The 23,993-nt window shown below is 29.7% G+C and overlaps 1 protein-coding gene across 6 annotated transcripts in view; it reads right to left on the bottom strand.

The window, feature by feature from the left end:
- The window catches only part of LOC129915339 (very low-density lipoprotein receptor-like), a 174,366-nt gene extending 150,588 nt beyond the window's left edge, over positions 1 to 23,778 (bottom strand). For 2 of the 6 annotated variants that reach the window (XM_055994826.1, XM_055994830.1), the window contains exon 1: positions 22,328 to 23,774. In XM_055994826.1, the coding sequence (XP_055850801.1) occupies positions 22,328 to 22,793 (466 nt within the window). In that variant the 5' untranslated portion in view covers positions 22,794 to 23,774. Of the gene's footprint in view, positions 1 to 22,327 lie in introns of all 6 variants that reach the window. The other 4 variants (XM_055994828.1, XM_055994834.1, XM_055994827.1 and 1 more) reach the window with 3 other exon arrangements.
- Between the last annotated feature and the right edge of the window lie 215 nt (positions 23,779 to 23,993).

The following is a 23,993-nucleotide window of genomic DNA, read 5'->3' as shown; positions in this document are numbered from 1 at the left end:
TATTGCAGTTCTATAATGTATAGTTTATGCAATTTTGTGACGTGTTCCGCTATTTTAAAAACACTAATGTTGAAAAAAAAACAACGAAAAAAGTGCAAATTTTTTAACCCCTCTGTATGAAAAAATAGAGTTGCATATAGGTACAATTATTTTTTTTATATCATTCAATGTCATTCGATGTCCATATCAAAATTTTTCACCAAAATCACTTTGAAAATTCACTTTTTTTTAAATCGAAAAATCGTTTATTTATTTGTGAGGTAGAGCTTTTCATGGGAAAGGGATGAAACAATCAACAAAATTCGCATTTTCAGCCAGAAATAGACAAGAATTTTACTCAAGTTCTTTCTGTTATTATTCATATATTTTTAAAACTCTTATAGTTTGATTTCCTTTAAGTATGAACTTTAAGTTCTGGGGGGGTCACGTGCCCCCGTGCCCCCCCCCCCCCTAAATCCGCCTATGATTCATTTTATTATCTCCGGCTTAAAAAAGAAGAGAAAAAATAATAAAACAAAAAAAAAATTTATATAAAAAATATTACACAAAACTAGGTAGATACAAATATGTATCTATCTAAGAATCACTTGAATAAATAAAATTCATTGATCAAGATTGAAAATTATACGCAATCAAAATAAACTCGTTTAACTTTGATGACGATGCACCCTTTTCAATTTAAATATTTATTTGCGCAAGATTTTTTTTTATTTTTTTTTTTTTTTTTTTCAGTTATATAAGTGGGAGGTATACTTAGTACATCATTTTTAATAAAATACATACGTTTTATGCATTCTACACCTTATATTCATTATTATTATTTATTTGTTAATTGAAGATAAATAATAAATTAATAGAATGATATAATAAATTAAAAAAGACATATTAAGTCACTTCGTTTGTTTGTCACTTTTAGAAACTTATGAAACATGAAGATCGCGGTTTTACATATATACTAAGTAATAAATTTGTCATTTAGTACTATATATTTTTTTAAATTTGTGACTCTAGGCTTTGCAACAGTTGACAGAAATAAAAAACGCAAGTGCAAAAGAGAGCCTTCTTAAGTTAATAATCTTAGCTGAAATCAGTTCAGAAAGTAGGTAGGTAGTATGATCCACAAACAATATTATTATCAAATTCGTTACCTTAAACATTATTTTGCTTCAAGAGAGTTTTTATGGCCAATACGTGTAAACTCAGTATTGCTTAAAAACATTTTGACTAGAATCAATATGAATACACCGCAAGTATGAAATCCACAGTGACATTATTTTTTAAAAATCACATTTCAAAAATGTATTTATTTATTTTTTTCTTTTTTGGCATTGGCCAAATTTATATATGTATATATTTTTAATTTATTTACTCGAAATATTTCCGCAAAATTAGATCGAAAATTGGCAAAATTGTCATAGTAGGAAATCAACAAAGATACACAAAACTTGCGTGTAAATTCAATTGGCATCAACGTTTTTTTTTTTTTGTTTGCCTTCAATTTCATTATTTTGAAAAATATCTAAAAATAAATCATTTTGAACTGTGCCAAAAAAATCTTTAAAAAAAAATTGTTTATAAAACAAAAACATGTTTTTAAAAATAAATAAATGAACCAAAGAAATTAAGTTAATTTCTTAATAGATATTTTCTTTTAATGAACTTTGATTTTGGTCAATAATTTAAAATAAAAGTTAATACTAAAATAATCCGACATTGTGTTGGAATAAATAAATCTTACATCAATCTTCACAATATAAATAAACATTATGTAGAATTTTAATATTTCATCAACAGGCTTCAATTATTATTTTTGTTAACTGCCCGAGGAAGTTTTTAACAACGCAGTTTAATAGATACCTAATAAATAAACAAATAAATCAAATACACATAAATTGTTTATTAATCTTACCCAACTGCGAAGTTTTCTCTTTTTCTAGAATTTAAAGGAGAACAAATAAACAATTTGACAACCACCAAATAAAAAGTTTGACTTTTTTTAGTAAAATAAATTCATAAAAATGAGAATAATGGTTGTACTAAATTTGGTTTAGCAAATTCATATTTATTACTAACTGAATCTCTACGGTTACTTTTGATTTATTTGCAGGCCCCATTACATATTATTCAATTCATTTTATTAATTGGTCACTGTATTCTCTTTTAGAGAAAAAATGAAAAATAATAAAAAAAAGGAAAAAATATAACTGTTTTTCTGATTATGAAAACACTTTCATTTTTGTTTTGTTTAGTTGCGGTTAAATTAAGGTTAAAAAGTGAGATGAATATAATAGGTTTTAATAAATTTTACCTATTATTTTTTTATCTAATTTGTTGACATTGTGATAGTTTAAAATAAAATGAAAGTTAAACTTTGAAACTATTCAAATTTATTACCTACATATTTGTCTTCATAAAAAAAACGATTTTTTACATTTTATTTATCAAAAAATGATAGATCAATCTTATTCATGATATTTACTTAAAAGCAGAGACAAGAAACAATTTCTTTTTTGGAGCTTGCAAGCTGTTTTTTGGTGATTGGCTGTTTAATACAAACAGTGTTTCAACATTTAAAAAAATGCGCCGTTTTATACTCGGACTTCTGAAATTCCCCTCAGTTTTTTTTTTCAAATTTTCATTGAACAGACAGCAAAAATCAAACTAAAACATATCTACAAAGCTATTTGCAACCCTATGTGTTTCAATACTGCTATTCAAGCACTCCCAAAACCTTTCACTAAACAAAATTCAATCTTGAATGCTTCAGTCATGTTTTAAGCGTAATGGTTTTTCCTTCGTTTTTTCAATATTAATAAACAAGAGGAATAAAACTTGTGTTTAATTAATCAACTTCACCGTTTACTTGGATGGATTGAAGGGAAATTAAACCCCTTCTCAACGAACAGAATCTATAGGTATACCTTACACAAAATTAATGACTCCATATGAGTTAATGAAACAATTTATATAGCCATATTTATAGCACAAAAGAAACCTCACAAATTCTGAAATTATTATTATCAAAGTTATGAAATAACTACGTTAGCGTTGAAGCAATATTAAATGTTTCACTTTTCAAAAACAAACTTTTTTATGAAATTGACTAAATAAAAACAACAATTTAACATGCCACAAAGTGTTTATTAAGACAAAATTAATGGACGCAGTTCACATAAAACATCATAAAAATGCAAGCGATAGGTAGGTAGGTATAACAAGTAGGCATACCTAACCTATAAATGTTTGTACAATATTGTTACAATTTACAAACTACGTATAACTTCAATAAGCAGGTACTTTGTAGGTACACGAACGATGCTATAAAAGTAAATATGTACTTTTTACCCTCCTAACTAAACACTGACCATCAAACTCTTGGACGCTATAAATTTTCTTTCGTCACAAGCATGTAAACAAAATGTAGCAGTGCCTAGAATATTATGACACCAATATAGGTTGGTAGTTGAGTTGGTCATGGGAAAGTGAAAATTTGTTTGTAAATAAATACAGTTATGAAAGTTAGTACATATTTAAAGTTTTTTGCGTGTGGTCAAGCATTGTCCTGCATCTACAAGAAGTTTTCGCTCAATAAACTGTGCGAATTAAACCGCATATTAATGCAGATTTTTGCCGATGTTGAAGACACATTTACCATTGGGACGCATTTGAGTCCTTTGGGACTCATATTTTCTATTTTGACTCAGGAACATATTTGTTTTAGATCGGATACATCGGACTCATTTCTTTAAAATTAAAAATAAGGCCAAAAAAGTTTCCTTACCGATTTTTTCTGATAATTGAAGTATCTACGATATTACAAAAAAATAAACTGTTAGCTTGACTCTTTTCGAAATTCAAAGAAATAACTTCATTGTCTCCTTTTAACTTATTGAAATTATTCAAGGCTCAAGCCTTCCATATATGTAAGTAAAGGTCCTATTATAAATAATAAAAGGACTCATTTTTCAGGCTCTTGTACTCATTTTAAATTAATCCTGCTGTAAGTCTGTTAACCGATACTTCCTTTGTTCTTCCGCTGATGCCGACATCATAACGGAGTTGTCCTTTGATGGGATGTCCATGGTAACTAATCATGTGATGAACTTTTCAGGCTTTGTTGAAAACGGGTATCTAAGAGAATTTTCTTTTATTTTTTTAAATTTTCTAAAAAAAATAATCGCATTGTTTGATTTTATAGTCGAAAACTAAAAGACGAATTGAGACCGATTTTTAATTTGTGTTGATATCCAATTTTTTTTTTCAATATCTTTCAAATTTTAGGTATACAGTTGCCTGTAATGAAAGAATAGCTACATATCTGGCATTGTCCATATTCTTGTATTCCTGCCCACACTTAAAAACAATTCGAAAATAATGTCTGTGCAAACATATTTGCGTACTCTGTAGGAAAAGCATGTTTTCGTTAGAACATATTTGAACAGACGTGTATTTCTAGTGTATATATTGGCCGTATTTGTTTGAAAAATTATATGTAAACAAGTTTGGTTTTTAGGTACCGAGGTACTAGTACAAGCAAATTTTGTATTAATGTTTGTCCTAAAAAAATCAATTTCTCCTCTAAGAAAGCTTAAGCGCGAGGCAATCTACTCGTGTGGACATACTTAGGAACACAGGTAAACAATTATTCAAATCATATTGACATACAGATCTCAGCCGTAGGCATACAGACCAGATTTGCGGGTTCGTTTTTCGATTCCTACGAATCCTTATCGTGTAATTTGTATGCTGTGGTGTGTCAACATTGTTTTACATTAACCTATTCAAAATAATATAAAGTTCTTTAGACAAATCTGTATTGTATTAACCAAAAAAAAAACTTTTTTTTTAAACATAGTGCTCCGTTTTTTTTACGACTTATTTTGACTCGCGTGTCCCGTTTTGCTTTAAAACTGGTTTAACTTGTTTCAAAGTAAGATTTGAAAACAAGTATCTAACACACACAGATTTTTTAGCTTTCGTCATTTTTAATTAATTGGGTGAATGAAAGCTAATACTGGAAAAACAAGTTTAGATAATAAAGGAAATATTTACAAGCCCAAAGGGAGGCCGACTGCAACTGGTAAGATGAATCTTCTTCCCATTTAATTTTTTTTTTTGATCATCATTCATATTGGAACTTTCTTTTTTTTTTCTTTTTTCTATGCATTCAAGCTATTTGCGAATCTTCTTCTGATCTTATGTTTACCAGTTTTTTTTTTTATTTTTTTATTCATACGGCAACACGTTAAACTTTGTTTTTTAAATAAACATCCAGTTATTTAACTTAATTTATCCAACAACCTCCAAATGCGGACTGCGTCTTTACCTACATACCTACATATAAATATCTGCGAAAATGATTAGAATTCTCTCACACATAATAATGTTTGTATATATTCAGTCAAAACATTTTAGTTTTATTTTGAGCTCTACCAAATATAATATAAATCAATCGAGAGCCAAAGTAAATGTAGCCAAGTGGTATTAGAGAGAGGTATGGCACTCGCACACAATAACATGATTTATCTTAATCTCAAAAAAGTGTTTTTGCTAAATTTTGATTGTATCTCTATTAGATACTGATACATAGATCTACACAAATATCTACTGAGTTTGTATCTGATTTGTCTGGGTGTGTAGAGTATTTGTATCTTATTGTCTTGACATTAGTCAATGGCAAAAATAAAAATACAAATAAAAAATTAAATTTCGAATTACGTAATAAGTAAAATAAAAAGAAAGGTTAATATCACTTTATTTTTTGCAAAGACTAAAGGAAGTTTGTTTTTAAGTAGGTACGTACTTATCTACAGCGTTCGAAGAAAAAATCTTATAATAATTAGATACATTAGGCTAAATACATATAATTGAATCTGTTTTCGATTTTTATTTTCATTTGAAAAAAAATTCTCTATTTATTTCAATTTTCTTAAGGCTTAAAGAGAGAAAAAGGTGTGTCTTATGTTATTACGAAAATCAGTATGTGGCAAGTGGCATTCTTAAAACATAGGCATACACAGTTTAGCTTTTCTATCAACATTTTTGATACAAAAACTAATGAATTAATTTTTATTTTCATAATCAATTATAATTAATAATTTCGATTACATAAATAAACAATTGCATAAAACGTTAAACAGAGACGTTATTGTTAGATTAAGAGCAATTCAAGTTGTTTGCAACTTCGGTAGGTACAACACAATTTTTCAACAGAAAACACGAACCCAAGCAATATTTAAAATTCATTAAACTTATGAACCGAAAATAAAATCCATGAACTTAAATTTTCATGTTTAGTCGGTCAAAGCAGCGCCTAATTTAGTGTTGATTCGGTGTCAGTGTTTCATTTATTTTTTTTTTTAAATTACCAAATTTATTGCCGTATCTATGGCAATTAACTCATTGCACTAAAATGTCAAATTATCTGTATTACTTAACAAGTATTTAAATTTTTAAATTAATGGATATCAATCAAATTTGAAATGTCAAATCGTTACTTTTTCAATTTCGTTGATTACCTAGTTTTGCAATATAATTAAAAAAAAAAGTTTAGCCACTAAAAAACAATCGTCAATATCATGAAAAGAACGAAATTAATTTTAGCTGGCTAAACATTGCTCCAAAAAATTACCTAACAATATTTTTTTAGTGCATTCTTTTTAGTGCTTAAGACATTTTCATATTTGGAAAATTTTCTATCAATTTTAACAGTTTTACCGAATATTTAAGTAAAACACCTCAAAACTATTTGTAAAAAAGATATTTTGTATGGAAACATTTAAAATTATTTCGGCAATGATAAAAATAATGACAGAGATTTGAAACTGTGGGAATATTTTTTACTTGCGATATAGGTACTATAGGGCAAGTTTAGGATTCGTAAACAAAATCGAACTCGAGATAACAATTTTACATGACATTACGATGATGGAGAATGCCAAAAAAGTGGGTCCGGCAATTCTGTCTGTCTGTCTGTCTGTCTGTGTGTCTGTCTCTATCTGGAGCTGCAGCCTAAACGAGTGAAGTGATTTTCTTCAAACTTGGTAGTTAGCAGTTTTTGGTGATTCCCTAGAGGGGAAATTGAAATTTTTTTTTTATGACAAAAACTAACGGTACCTGCCATATAACGGAAATAGAAAAGGTAATTTTTTTCAAAAACGGCTCTAACGATTTTGATTAAAATTTTTGTGTGTAGTACTACACATAAGGGCTAACTTTTTAAATAAAAAAAATATTTTTTGTACCGTTATTAACGGTACCTGTCATAAAACGGTTTTTTTCGTTTCTGAATATCTCGTACAAAATTAACCCGATTTAAATGAAAATTTTTATACAAAAGTGTGTAAGTAAAGATAATATTAAAATTTTAGAAAATTTTCAAAAAACGCATTTTTGGTTTTTTAAAAAATATTTCAAAATTTTTTTTTGAAAAATCAATTTTTTGAAAACGGATCAATGAAAAACTTTGAAATTTAGTTTTTATGTGTAAATTAATTATTTCTTCAAAATGGCATACCAACTTTTTTTTTGAAAAATGTTAAAAAAATTTTATATATAAAAAATTATTTTTTTAAAAAACGGCTCCTAAAATTTTCAAAATTTTTTTTCTAAAAATACCTTTTTATACGAGAAATAAAATGGCATATTTGTTTTTTTTTAATATATTTTAAAACGGAGTTTTATTAATTATAAAAACAGATTTAATTTTTTTTATACTACTTATGAAATGTCTTCAAAATATCAAATTTTAAATTTCTTGAATAAAAAGCTTTAACATTATAGTTACTTTAAGCATAAGAGCAAGTACGTGCGACCCCAGTCGTGCAATTTATTTAAATATACCTATAATATAAAAACGCCTTTTCCGTGTAAAAAAAAGTAGTAAAGCTCTTACCTCATCTTTTGAAGGCAACGTTATAATAAGCTTCGTATAAGCGCAACATTAATTTTCCCTGTTTCCAAAAAAACAGCCTTTTCACCTAAAATAGTGACATAGACTGCTAAGATTTTGGTTTTTCAGGGTTTTTACCAATTTTCGAAATACCTACACAAAATGTATACCAGCTGTTATGGCCAAATTTTCATAATTCTATCTTCACTCATGAAAATTTTATTTTAATTCTTACGCCAGTTACTCGAAGAAAATTGTATTTCATTTAGGTCAAAAGAATATGATAAAAAAAACTAGCCACTAAATTCAAGGCAAAAAGAAGTAGCTATTGACATGGATACTTAAATTTTTTATTCGGAACCAACGTGTCTGTCTACTTGATTGACTCAATAATAACTGAAAAAATGATGTTTTAATGAAAATCAAGAAAGTGTTCTTTGCACAGATTGTTTGTAAACAAATTCATTACAGCTGAAAAGTATGATGCGTCACATCTCTCATTCAGTTAAATACGTAATCAAAAAAGTCAACTACATTTGTTTAATGAAAATAAAATTAAAAAAAAAATGGCAAAACAAAAACAAAGTACTTAATAGTGGAGAGAGCAAAAAAATTACGTTTTAAACGTAAAATAATTCTTGATGAACAAATTGATTGGCACTTTTAATCGAACCAACAACTAACGGCAAACGACCAACATAACTTGTATAAAAACACTTACATTGAAGTTGAGTACAGTCAAAGTAGCTACTTCAAAAAAAAAAAAAAAAACTAGCAAATTGATATTGCATTCATGTATAAAATTGATCCAATTAATTTGCTGTGAATATAGAGGCTATTAGTTCATGACATTTTACCAATTGGCATATGGTGAGGCTATGAAATTGAAATAATTTAGCCATGGAAAAATTGAAATTAATGTTTCATTTTATGTAAAGTTTTATACATTTTGAGTTTGACCTCGGTACTTATGTAAGAAAGTGTTTAAAAAATTAAAGGGTTTTCAATGAAATTTCCATCAATCAGCTCATTTAATTTTGAATATATCAATGATATTGGTTTCTAAAATACGAACAACCTACATATCTATCTCACCAGGTTCTACATAGCAAATATAGACTCCGGATACTCTTGAGTATAAGACTCAAGTCTATTAATGAAAACCAGCTTGATACTTAAGAAATGTTTGTCATTTTCAAAAAGAAATATTTTATTTTAAGAGTAAGTTCTAAAACAAAAGTTCAAAAATCTAAAAGTCCAAATTTAAAGTGGGTTTAAGTGAGATCTGAGTGAAAGTTCAGAGGGAAGGTAGGTAACATCTTCCGAATATCAAGTTTTATTAAAATATATCAAAAATAAGCAACGTAAAATATTTTGGATGCAGAAATTTATAAAAAGCACCACTGTGCGTAGCACTTATGTAAGTAGATGCACATAATGACGGCATGAAGAAAATCAATTTCAATCTTTTTTAAACCTGTTCATTAAATTAAAATTATATATTGTTCACATAAGAGTTTACCAAACATTTTAATTCAATTAAAAATTTACCACTAATGTAGGAAATAACTAGACATCATAAGTCTTATAGATTTGCTGTAACAGAAAATTTTGTAACCTTCGTACAAATTTTTTATTTACTTTTCATGTCTGTAAGTGACGTCCTTTTTTTTTGAAGTAAGAAGACGTTAAATGTTCGTAGAAGACGTATGAAAAAAAAGAATCCAAATGAATTATTTCAACCTGCCAGTCTAGAAATATGAACAAAAAACAGACAGCTTTGTCTGTACGTGACGGTGGGACATGGCTGTCGCAATAAGTTTATTTGACTTGACACGAAACCAATCCGGTCATAAAACTATGGCGAAATATATTTGAATATATTAACGAATGAGAGTAAATGTACATAATGCTTGTGTTTCTGAAATCTATGACATTATTATAATATCTGCATAAATTATTTTATTTGTGTGTTTGCAAATATCAACATAACAGTAACTAATTTTCAATTGCCATTTATCCATCACACAAATAAATACATGAAACATGATTTTCACTCATTTTATGTAGTTGCCCATCATCACTTCTTTTCTTCAACGCCCCTCTTTCAATGGTCAAGTACATCACAAGTTGTGGTCAATAGAACTTTTGTATTGTATCTATTGTATCAATATCAATACATCTCTAGCTAGAATACACAAAACAAAACTTGCAAATGGAGGAAATGTAATAATACTCGTATGAGGGAATTAATGCTCAGTTTCACAATGGACAATTTTTTGAAGCTATAAACAGAATGTTAAATAAGGTACATTAAAACCTTGGCCAATTTTTGTTTTTAATGATATTTTTAACAGTTCCTTAAATTTTATAAAAAAATATATTCTTATACACATTTTTTTAGAATAATTTACGACTCATGTACAGACACAGAAAAATAATAATGTGATAATTTCAGTACAGTATATGTACATATGTAGTTAAAAACATATAGGGGAAGTTCATTTTACATAATTTGGTCGCTGTAATCTAAATAGGTACCTATTATTATTTAGGTATTTGCATTTAAAAACTTTAATTTTACTTTATATAAATCTACTTAAACTTATCACTGTAAAACTAGGCATTAGAAAGAGTGTTCTATGTTATCTAGGGCTCAGAAGAATTTACAATACGAGTATCTAGTATCTACAAGAAAAAAAAGGGAAAATGCTTCACTAAACACAAAAAACCACCACTTAAACCCTGTTAACAATAACCAACATGAAAACATGATTAAGTGATACAATATGCAGCAGAGTAACATTATAGTTAAGCTGAAGTGTATTGGTTTTGGTTGGCCTTTAGATTTTCGTTCATTTTAGGAGTTTCCGGGATGCGTTTTTCCATTAATTTATTTTTGAACTTTCCTATTGTCCATTTTCAATGAGAGGGCTTTTTGGCATGGCCAATATATATGTATTTATATTGAGAGGTCATAAATATTGATTTATCACCATAAAGTAGGAATCTACTTTAGGTTAATGGCTTAGAGACCTACTCTTTGGAAAAAAAAGGATACAAAAGAAAATAAAAATTTGTAAAAGCAAAACCATAACAAATACAACGAAGAGAGTTGTTGTAAATCTTATAGTAGATGAATAAAAATTCTTTAATAATAAGTTTGTTTTTGTTGTAGAATGGTTATTGTAAGAAAACAGTTTAAATTTGTTGTAAGAGTTTCTTCTATAAAAAAGACAGACAACAATGAGGTAATTGTTCTTATCTTCTTTCTAGTCATTGGGAGATAGTTTTATATTCGTTAAATAAAGGGGGAGTTCAAATGGGTTTTAATTTAAATTACCTAAGTACTTGAATCTGGTATCAATTATCCAATCAGATGTACCCGGAAAGAATTTATTTAACTATTTGTAAAAGTCAATTATAATTCAACTGTTGCAAATGAAATGTTAATTAATACAGAAATAAGTGTATGTATTTATTGTACAATATTCATATAATTTTGCTTTAACAAACAATTTATTTGAATTTTTAATTCAAATTTAATTTTTTTAAATTATTAACTGTCAGCGCAAAATTGCATTTATATTTTGTTTGTTTCCTGTCAATGTGACACTAGATTTATCTATAATTAAAATAATAATAATTATTGTTCACTATGGTTTTGATTAAAAACTGATTAAAAATCGAGTTACGAGAACACTTAACAGCTTGTGTTTGAATCTAAAAAACTGAATCTGCATCTATCGTAGCTATTAATTTATTAATTTTTTGTACGTAAAAACAACTCACAGATCTTAAATTCAATAATTTTTATCAAAACCTGATCAGATTAAATAAAGTAAAACAAAGGGTAAATAGTACGATATTTTTTACATCAAGACCTTGAAATGCCAATCAAGGCCTGAAATGCAATCTACAAGTTTTCTTTTGTAAATTGTGAATAATACTAAAATATGGTATAAAAATAACCGGTTTTCTTTGTATTACAGATATCAGTCAGGGTTTTGCAGCACTTTGGATGTTTCAAATATCGAAAATTCAACAAAAAAAAACCATTACAAGAAGTTGATTGAGAATCATAAGAAACCTCTTAAGATTGAACAATTTTAAGATAAGTATTTATTTTATATTGTTTAGCATTTGTTTAATTATTTTAATATTAGAGTCTTGAAAAAACATGTAAACACATGCGAAACGTCGACGAAATTATAGAAAATCATCAAATTAAGACCTATAGCCTGCTCGTAAATTATTTTTTAAGAGGCTTAAAAACTATAGCCCTTGGAGGGACAATTTCTTTAAAATGACCACTGGACAAATATCCAGCGGCACTATTTAAATTCAATATAATAAAAAAATAAATATTTTTTATTATTATTTTCGATAATAATTTTAAAATTTAAGTTTTGAATTTTTTTTTCTTAACTATAAAGTTAACAACACACGAACACACCTAAATGATACAAATGACTTTACAAATCAAGAATAATTTCCATTAGCACAATGAATTTTGATCCAATTTTAATAAATTTAACATCTAACACGCACTTTTTAAAATTGCTGTGACGTATTTTTTATTTTAATGAAATTTGCCAAAATAAACTTCATTGAAAATTTCCAAGAATTTGTTGTAGCCTTTCATTGCTAGGTGCTTATGAAAGTTTGTAGAAAAACTAAGAAAGGAACTTCGATTCTTACAAATGCAAAGTGTGTCCTAAATACATTTTAATACTATGAGCTCACTATTTTTTTTACTTTTTATTTGTTTCCATATCGTTTGAATTTCCGAATATGTTTATTCATATTATTTCAAGTTGATTTCTTTCAATATTCCATGTGTTATGAAACAAAAGCTATAGCTATTATTATTTTCCCAAAAACTCTGCATATAATAGATACATAGATATTATTTTGCGATAATATTTTAACACTTCAAAAAAAAAAAAAAACTAAATCGCCATGACGTATTAATGGCCATCATCCTCACATCTGTTATCTCTGGTTTGTTATGCTAAAACAAGGGCTGTTCTGGCTGTCATAACCATTCGTATAGAGAGAAACAAAAAAAAAACCCTTATGCGGAAACTCATATAAATAGATGATTGACGATATGACTCACTTTACTTGCAATTTGATCGGCTGAGGTTTTTTTTTCCACCCCATTGTCTATCGCTGTATTGAGTCTAACATTATGCTCATTTTTCATTTCTATAAGTACCCATTATGATAGATAGAACGCCGGCCGTCTGATATCTTTAGAAGTTGTGATAATAGTGACATTGTCATAATTTTTTGAACTTGAAAAAAAAAATAGTCAAAGCTTGGTAAAGTGTGTGCATCTTTACGTTGAAGTAAAGTTTTACGGTGCTAGTGTTTTGTCTATAAGTTTTATTGATCTATACAAATTTTAATAATTCTTCGAAAGCGTAATAAATTTTAAGCACAACAAATAGTTTTTTTTTGTTCCTTTTTAATAATAAAAATAATTTTATCAATCTATAATCGCATAGTATAACTTTTTTCGAGTGCCACTTAAATGACATAATTTATAATTTTAAGTTGGTTTTATCAGATTATCGGTCTGGGGATTCATTAAAAACCCACTTATCTTCATTTCTTTACTGTCACATGTTGTAGGAAATAAAACGAAATTATTTTATTTTTAAATCAAAACAAATAAATCGGAATTATAAATCTAATAGCCTGTTAAATCGGAAAACAAATTCATAGGTAAATTTAATATGAGAATATATAGGTACTATATTACCTATTATAATGATAAAAAAAATATGTATGCATAATATTGAGTGAAGCAATTCTGCAATTCTGACGACATTTAGAAATAATTAATAGAGCCAAACTGGTTATCTGCTAAACAAGAAGTTTTTCATTGAAAGTCATATGAAATCATGTGACAACCATATGAAACCGGGAAACCCTATTCGTTCCAAATCTGAAAAAAAATCCACAATTCTAGCCATCCGAAAGTGTTAAAAAAAACCCAAGTGTTTTAGTTATTTCGAGGTTTAGGGTCTCTGATTTTCTGGATTTCAGGATCATGTAATTTTTTTTTAGGATTCTGATGCAAAAGACAATCTTTTTGCTGTCTAGATGCCGAGAACTTCTTACGTGAAGATAAATCATCTAATTTAATTTTAATATGAATTTCATCTTTGCTTAAAGAAAGAGCAAACATGAACGAGAAATACATTTTTGTCTCTGCTTACTAGAAGAACCTGTAGAATTCGTCAAACGAAAACAACGTTTACAAGCTGAATAAAAATGTTAATTCCCCGAACCTCTGCCAGAGCACGGCACGAGGCACCAACTCAGAACCACCACGGCACCAGGATCATTGTGTGCCTTGCGGCGAACTTAAGCCGCAAACAGCTTCCGATGAGGTTTTCCTCCAAACTGTGGCGTGGCGATGATTCCGAAGTAAAAACTTCTTATTAATTTAATGTTCATTTTTACTCGGGAATCGGGATGGCTGTAGTTTTAGTGGTAGCTATTTTGAATTGCTTTAATTTTTCTATGTTTGGTTTTCCATGCCTTTTTGAATGCCGAACCACAGCTGACAACCACCGCACAGAAAAATACTTGTTCACCAAACCTACCACCGATTTACCGCAAACAAAATTTATCGATCGGATACAGATTTACAGATCGGCGGTATGCGATAAAAAAAGATTGTTCTTTAAAAGTACCTATGCGAACGAATCTGCTACAGTGCAGCGTGCGGCGCTCTCTCTCTCTCCGCCAAACAGATGTAGCTCTAAAACAATAAAATTTTCATTTTAACTCGAGACGACTATTGTTTTTAGTAACGAGCAAGCGACATCCGCTTTTAAAATTTAAATACAAGTATTTACTATGTTGTGGTCTTAGCGAAAGTGATTATCACTCCAACAAAAACGGAAATCAAGGGATCCCGAGTAAATATAAAAATTTAATTTCGTTCCCACGTTGAACTATTATCTATTAATCGTTGGTTATCGATTACTCAAGCCACAAAAACTCGTTGCCGACGAAACCGTATACTCTTATTTAGATTTTTCACAAGTCATGGCTGACATAAGTTGCAATCACCAAAGTAATAGTCGATTGATTTTCAGAAGGTGAATTTGATTTGCAAAAGTGAAAAAAATTAAATGTAAAATACCTGTGTATCGAAATCTATTACCTAAGTGTAAACTGTCAACTGATTAGATAGAATTAGAAAATTTCACTGGACTAAGGTTATTAATCTGGGTTTAGAAAAAATAAAACATAAAAGTGAATAGACAAAAACAAAGCAAAACTTAGAATTAAACTTTTTAAAGCTTTCAGAATAATGACGAAGTTCCCCAGGCAACTGGCTGTTAGGTAGGAACCACTCGTGCGTTTTACTATTATTTGTTTTTTTAACCTTATTCTTTTTGCACGAAAAACAACAAAAAGTCAAATACCAATAGAGCATTCCACCCCCGGCTGAGGTTGATATCGTGTGTATGTTAGCAGGAAGCATAATTTAATTATACCTCCCACCGTAAAGCAAACACAAAGCAAAGCCAGGCCAAACCGAACAGAACCATCTACCGAACCCCCATGAAAGGTGTAAGTTTAATCCGAAAACAAACTTGCTGGCAAATGTACATCTGATCCCAGTTAGTATATTTTTTGTGCAAACAATTCGATTTGCTGAATTTATCCAAAAGTGTTGATAATCATGACACACGTAGTTATTCTTGTTTGTATCAATTTGTCAGGCACTGGTGCTGTCGTTGTCGTCGCCGCCGCCGCCGTATTCCGATTCCTGGCCCGTGGGATGTTCTCTTCTCGTTTGACTGTCTGAAAAATTATTCCTCCCTCACATTAACTGTGTATAGAATTCTCCATTGAATATTCGTATACACTTCATTATGGATGCGATTTACACGGCAAGAAAAAACAAAACACTCATAGAGAGACACTGTGGAATGATGAAGAGCTCTAAGAGCTGAAGTAAATAAAACAAAAGCAAAATATTTTGAACCCAGAATGTCAAATAGAATTTCGGAAGAACAAACACCCGAGAGACATCAGAAAAATTCCCACAAATGCACTATGAAATTCATCGAGTGCGATGATGTTGGTTGTTTTGGCGAAGGGATGATGTGCGCGGCACGGTGCGGTGGTGGTGGCATTGGCGGTGTTAGAGTGCTCACCGTCGTCGTCGAACGTAATTGGGAATACATGGTAGTGATGAGCTAGCAAGAGCAGGAGCTTAACTGGAAAGAGTGCAGACGGAAATGTCCTTAAAAGCTATGCAAAATGTTGTTTGAGCCTTTGAAGTTCCCCGAAGAATTATTCAACCAACACCCGGAGTGTATTAGGAGAATATGGGTTGTTATTCGAATCAGAGGATGACAATAAATTATGGAGTAAGGTTTTTGGCAATGACTATGTATAGTTTTGAAATTGATGAAGTAAACAAAGGCAGAGGGTAGTTATTTAGGGAATCAATAACATCGGATGAGATGTTTTGGTGTTTTTGGTGAATAATGGAAACCTTGGAGAATTCTAATTGAACTATATTGCATGAGGATTATAGTTTTAAGTAATTCGAAAGGAATCTACCAATTTCTCAAAAAAACATGAGGTGCAATTCGGATTGCCAATTAATTGGTACTAGTCAGCTTTATGAATTATAGTAGATTTTTTGGAACATTTTTCAAATTAGGGTCGATTTTTGGTGCGCAACCTTACCGCACGGCAAGATTCACAACATACGGCACTCTCTCACATTCAAAAAAGATTTGATTTTTGCCAAAAGGTTTTGCCGACCAACAAAAACCGAATCAAGAAAAGCCAGCTTAGTGCCGACTTTTCACAGATCGATTTTAGGCGTACAATAAAGACAACTGGGACCCTTAGGGGATTGTCACATAAGTTACTAGCGGCTTATATTCACAAGAGTCGATTCTTGAAAAGTCGGCATATCGATTTGACCCCTTCCCGCTAAATTATCGTAAGCGCCAAATACAAATATAAATTATAGACCACATAAATAACTGTAGGTATTTTTCCAACATTAAGAACGAATAAGATATACCTTTTTTGTGTTGATCTAATAACCAATTGCTCAAGAAAACATTCACATTAAAATTGTCTCCATATGAGCCTTAGAATAAATGATAATTAAGATTTTACTGTAACCTAAAACATCCGATGATTTGGCGGTAAGGGCTCAATATGTCTCAAAGTCGATAGTGTTAAACTACGATAGTTTAACAACGAATAATATTGCTGCTGTTTAAGCGCCCACTCTTAGTAATCGAATCAAAACAATTAACCCTTTTGGACCCAGCGTTACTCTCATGTAACATATTTTTAAAAATTCGTAAAAAATATTCCATTTAATATTTTTTTAGGTTTCGATGGCTTAATTGAAAGATAATGATGCCTAGTTACTGGATTATTACAAAAATTTAGTCAAATATCATACCTTTAATTTTTTTTTATCGAAAAAGGAACTGAATACACATTTTTTCTTTTTTTTTCAAATTTTTTTTTTTTTATAAATGTTCATAATTTTGAAAAAAAAGATGTAAAAAAGTTAATCCAGAAAGTGTTTTTCTTTTTGGCTTAGAAGAAGAAGCATATATAATTGTTCTATAAAAAGTTATTTTCTCAGTTGTCCGACTTTTTTTGGTGGTCATAGGCAGTGCATGTTACTTACATGTAACATGAGAGTAACACATTAGTTTTGCTATTTATTTGTTTGGAAAACAACTTTTTGCTATTCATATTTCTTATTTGTGATGTTTTTGATACGATAATACTGAAAAAACATTTTTTAATATTGATTTTCATAGCTTGGGTTCGAAAGGGTTAAATCCATATCGTTCTGAAAAGTTTTTCACCTTCATTAGATGTAGGTAACTTAAGAGCAAAAGTCACTCAATTATACGAAGCCAGTTACCTACTTGTAACGGCCTCTATAGAAATGATGGTAAAATATGATCGATTTAATGGCAAAATCAATTTCAGTGATGAAGCGAATTTTCGGCTAAACTTTAGTCAGGTCCAATATTGAAGAGATAGCGGCTCGGCTGTCAGAATATATGTGATGGCTGAACCAGAAATTGGGTTTTATGAATAGTAATAGATCATGCTTTTTCATATACCTTCATATGTATAGGTTAGGAATAGCAGCAATTTTAGGCTAGGCGCACACATGCGATTTTGATCGCGCGATTATTCAGTCGCAAATTAGATAACAAAAATTTCAATGACTGTAGACACTTCGACTTTTTAATCGCGGGAAGCATGTGTGTTCACAGGCATTGAAATCCGTGTGATCCATTTTTGCCACTAAATAATCGCGCGACTAAAATCGCATGTGTGCGCCTAGCCTTAACTCGATCGATTAAACGCTCATACGAATTCGTTTGAATATACAGGGTGTCCCAAAAGTAATGGATCAAACGAAATATGCTGATTGGTGAACTTAAGGGCTCTCAGAATTTGGTAACTTGTTCATCCCAAATCCTTACGGTTTTCGATTTAATGCAATTCTTGTGGAATTTCGAAAAATCTCTACTTTGCAACAGTATTTTGCTTCCTGCGCCCGTTATTGATTTTTTTTTTTAATTCTTTTACAAAATCATTGCCAAATATTTAGGAACAATTAATTAATCAAAATATTTTTAACTAACATTTTCAAGTTTTATAAAAAATCAACTTCTTAGTTTTATTTCACAGCAACACCGCAAACAAAAATTTTGTATGGTGTGAGAATGGTTTATTATTTTAAAAAGTCCTGTGCCCTGTTATTGTAGTTTTCACACAAGTATAAAAGTTTCCAAAGTTGCAGTTAGATCGCAAAATATTACAATTGGAATTCAACAAAACAGGGTTTTTCAGAGCAAAAATACATACAAACAAAAATACAAAATAGAGGCTTTTGTTCAAAGAAAAATAAACAAATAACAGTTAGAGAAAATGTGTTTATTTTTGGTTGTTTTTGTTCTGAAAAACCCTGTTTTATTGAATTCAAATTGTAATATTTTGCGATCTAACTGCAACTTTGGAAACATTTTTACTTTTTTGAAAACTGCAATAACAGGGCAACTTTATAAATAATAAACCATTCTCAAACCATACTGATTTTTTATAAAACTTGAAACTGTTAGTTAATTTGCTGCGAAATGGCGTATGGAATAAACAATATTTTGATTATTTAATTGTTCCTAATTATTTGGCAATGTTTTTGTAAAAGAACAAACTAAAATCGATAATGGGCGCAGGAAGCAAAATACTGTTGCAAAGTAGGGATTTTTCGAAATTTCACAAGAATTGCATTAAATCGAAAACCGTAAGGATTTGGGATGAACAAGTTACCAAATTCTGAGAGCCCTTAAGTTCCCCAATCAGCATATTTCGTTTGATCCATTACTTTTGGGACACCCTGTATATTTTTTGTTCTATCAATTGAATTGTTGCCTTCAAAATATGGCTCCCCTTTGTTCATTTCTTCTTCTTCAACTAATTTTGCAACAACAAAAACAGCAAAGTATAATGAAAACACTTAAAGCCAATTTTAAAAGTTTATATACACATTCATATAATCGCATTACTTCTTTACAAATTTGTACTTTCAATTTCTTCAATAAAATTAAAAAAAAAATTAATACCAAAATAGAATTTTATTAATAACAATACCTACTTTAACGTTCTTATTTATTTTTAATTTTTATTTTTTTTTGATACAAACGTTTAATAACCTTATCATATTTAGGTAGGTAGTCTTTTTACTATAAAGAATTATCTATTAAAATTGAAAATAAAAAAAAAAAACATCAAAAATATAAAACAATACAAAAATAAAGTACATGACTGGGTCACACGTAACTTGCTCTAATGATTAAGCTTTTTATGGCAGAAATTAATGAAAAGTTAAGTCACAAAATAATTTTTTCGAATTTTGATAATATTTTTTATATTTCTTATTTTTCTTTAATTTGGTCTTAAAAATATCAAGTTAGAGAAACTCTTTCCTATAAAAAATAAACAGATCAATGCTTAAAAGTCAAAATCCCATAGATTTTCTTACATTATTCAATCTTTAATCTCATTTTCTCAACAACTAGATATCAATTATGACTTAACCCCTTTGTCCCCTTTTTAAAAAAATTATAATTTGATTTTCAAGGAATGTATACCTATTTAAATTTTTTTCTAGGTATAGTAACTTTAACACCGTCTAAAATTATTTTGACCATGAAAAAGTCCAAGTAGACATGCCATTTTATTTCTTGTATAGAAAGGAATTTTAAGAAAAAAAAATTGAAAGTCGTTAAAGAGGGTTTTAAAAGAATAATTTTCTAAATTAAAATTTTTTAGGCATTAAAAAAAGTTTTTGTGCCATTTTTAGAAATTTGGTTTTCAGAGATAAAAAAAAAAAAAAACCATTACATGGCTGGTACGTGTCAAGTTAATAAAGGTTAAAAAAATATTTGTTGAATTTTAAAATAACATTTTATATAATTATTTTTTATCTTAAAGTCGAATTTTTAACGAACCCTGAACTTGCCCTATAGTATATAAAAAATTGAATCACAGGGAGTACTTAAACATTAGCGCTCTTATACGGAAAACTTTTATTTGCTGAGGCTCTAGTTACCATTAAAAATCAGAATTCTGACAAATGCCATACAATTTAAAAAAAAATTTAATTTTAATGGCGACTTTATATTTAATGAAGCGTGAATTAATTGGGGATAAATAAGAATAACCATGTTAGAGCAAGCCACTTATTCTAATCTTGATCAATTAGTAAAAATAATGACACATATTATTATACCTGTATGTGAGAAAAAATGTATATGATTTTTGTAGAATGTCAACAAATTTAATTATTATTTGAAGCTGTCTCAAAGTATTCACTTATGGCGTTTTCGATTGGAAGTCTGGAAGCGTCCGGAATCATTCTGAAAAAGTTTTATTCACACAAAACTGTTAGTTTTGTGCGAATAAAACGCTTTCAGAATGATTCCGGACGCTTCCGGACTGCCAATCGAAAACGCCATTAATCAAAATTCCTTTTAATATTAAGTACATAGGTACAATGTATCTATTATATTTTACTCTGATAAAAACGCCGCAAAAGAATATTTATTTCTTCAAGAAATTGCGCTGGCATAATGAGGCGGAAACCCTGGCACGTTTTGATCAAAAAAATATGTTTTATAATAATAAATATTTTTACATGAAACTTAAGTGATATAAGGCGGACCCCTAGGCCAGAAGCTGAACTCATCGAAGTCATAAAACTATTGCGACGTTTAAGACTCGTCACACAAAGACAACCATGTAAAAAAATATGAGTAAAGGATTTCTTAATTTTTTTTTATAATTAATTAACAATACTAAGCCTATGTATAATAGGGTGTGTCACTTTTGTATGGGAAAACAAAAGTACTATAATTTTCAAATGTTATAGTGGTCAAAAGTTGTATTAGGGTCTGAAATTTAATAATATGGTAAAATAAAATTATAATATCGTTCGTGTTTGGCTTGCTCAAATCGGTTGAAGTTGTTAAAAAAAAAACTATTTTATATGAAAAAATGATTTTTTTTTCCTTCACTTATTATTTCGCAGCTTTTTTACTAAGTGTTCAATTCCAACAAATATAAGCTTAAAAGTTTTTTCCTGGAATTATCTTTCACGTGAAAGCCTAAAAATATTTAAAATATTAAAAAAAAAATTTTTTATCCAAACCGCACAATAAAAAAAAACATATGTTTCAAAAATCTCTAAAAATCCAAATTTCTTCGATTTCTTCCTATATTTTGAGCGAGCCAAATATATTAATTTATTATTTACTTTTGCAATGCAACTTTTAAAAGCTATTACATTTAAGAATTCCATACTTTTGCATTTTGACACACCCTAATGTATAATTGTGTTTCATATTGGGCGCCAGTTTGGTGCATTTGGTTTTCGTTATTGCAAAACCTAATGCAACTGATTTTATTAAATTATTTTTCTTAGATACGATCAACCTGATCGTATATGAAATCAAAAGTAAGTACTTTAAAGTTGTAATTTAGTTTTTATTTTAGCGAAACAAATAGCTGTCCTTCAAACAATAATACCCGTAAATACCGGATCCCCTGGGCATAATTCAATATGTCTACTCCACTCAAGCATAAAGGTAACAGCCGGTGTAAACAAATTATAACAAAGGTTGAGTAAGGTTTTAAATTAGCCCGCTCAAAAATTGAAAGGCTGATATCTACCATATAAGTTACAGTTGAACCAGTTCAACTTTTGTCGATCTTGCAAACTTGTTTTGAGTTATTACTTTTCTGAAATCCAGTTTTTATTTTTCTTGCTCTTTCAAGCTTAAATGACACAAAAAACACATAAACACTTAAGAATATTGTAAGTAGGTACTCAGTACTCACCAATTCCTAAGGCAGTTCCAACTTTTCCGGATACATTTAAAAACTTCACTTCGACTGATCCTTTACCAATACTATTAAATGGCACAACACTATTCGGTGATGTTATTGATGTTTTGGCTAACCCTGAGATTTGCCGGTTATGGTGGCCAGCCGTCGGCGGTGTATCCGTTGTTGTTGCATTCCGAAAAGCCGTAAGTTTCTCCATCAAGGCCGAACCATTAAAACTTAACAACAAATTAACATTACTAACTAAAGACTGTGGCGGAGCGCCAGCAGTTGTTGGTGGGGTAGCCGTTGTCGGCGTATCCGCTGTACATAGCTTACTAATGCTCAGAATAAAAGTGATGTATAGGAAATTTGATGAGGTAAAACTAAAGCTTATTAGCTGCTGCACTTTACTTTGGTAATTAATACTACTGCTAAAGAATTTACTAATTTTTGGTGGCTCCGATGTTAGGGTTGCCATGTTTCAAAGATTATTTCTTTTTTTTTTTTATTTTATATTTTAAACAAACACAATGTAAATAAATATAAACACAAATTCATAAATAAAATTGCTAAACAAACACTATTTTTTTATTTTTGCAATTTCTCGTGACACTTGAGGAATTCCCTTTTTTAGTTCACTCAAAACAAACACAGGTTAATGGTGGCGTCTACGACGAACGAGGTGAGAAGTGCTAGATATTATATCCACGATAAAACATCCGATCCACTGCGACCAATAAGAATACGAACACGTGCTTGTTGTATTACCACTTTGACTTAAAATCGTTGAGTGTATGCTATGCACATTTTATTTTGGGAGAAATATTAGAGGTGCGAGAGAGAGAGAGAGTTTGCGCGAGGTATGTTTGTGTTATTTGGTTGACTTGAAATGATTTACCAAAACCGCACAAACACTCTTAAATTTCTCGAAAGTTCTCTTTCGACGGTAATTTTATGATCACTTTTGGTGAAATTTCTCTTCGAAATTCCTTGCCCGAAAAATATCTGACACGGAAAACACGATGACGAATGACGATGAGGGAGAAAAATGCTTACGAACACAATACCTTACTATATGTAATCTTAAATATCTAGTTTTAGCGGCTCAAATACCACTAATTATATCACAATTAATCACAAAAATACCGATGATATTGCGCCACTCATTCAAGACGAACGCCGAAATTCCACAAGATATTAATCGAAACTTTATTGATAGATATATAGGAAGATGTAAAATTACAATACTCGTATTTTCCACTGAGCGGTTAAAAGACGATTGAAGAATATTGAAAATTATTTTATTTATTTATTTACAATCAAGATTTTGTAACAGTGGCCGTTAGTAAGGTAGTTGTCATAAATTCCGCACAAACAGCATAAAGAAACCGTCCAACTCCCTCAACGTTCGTTTCGTATTTGAGGCGACGACTACACCGCAGTAGCTCAGTTGTGATATTTGCACACACTACGTATATGCGGCGCGATGATGACGACTCTACGACGACAACGACTACGACGGATGGTGGTGGTAAGCCGAAGTAGTCGGTGGAACGGGGAGTTGGACAAACGACAAAATTCTGTTTTGTTATGCTTGTGTGTTATTTTTTTTTTTTTTTTTGTATTTATTTTGTTGCTGTTTGTGATATTATCTTGGTATTTCTTTCTTCCACCCGAT

Source organism: Episyrphus balteatus, chromosome 3, assembly GCF_945859705.1.
Source record: "Episyrphus balteatus chromosome 3, idEpiBalt1.1, whole genome shotgun sequence".
Taxonomy (NCBI): Eukaryota; Metazoa; Arthropoda; class Insecta; order Diptera; family Syrphidae; genus Episyrphus; species Episyrphus balteatus.
Note: the sequence above shows the minus strand (reverse complement) of the source record. Positions and strands in the feature narration are given on the sequence as shown.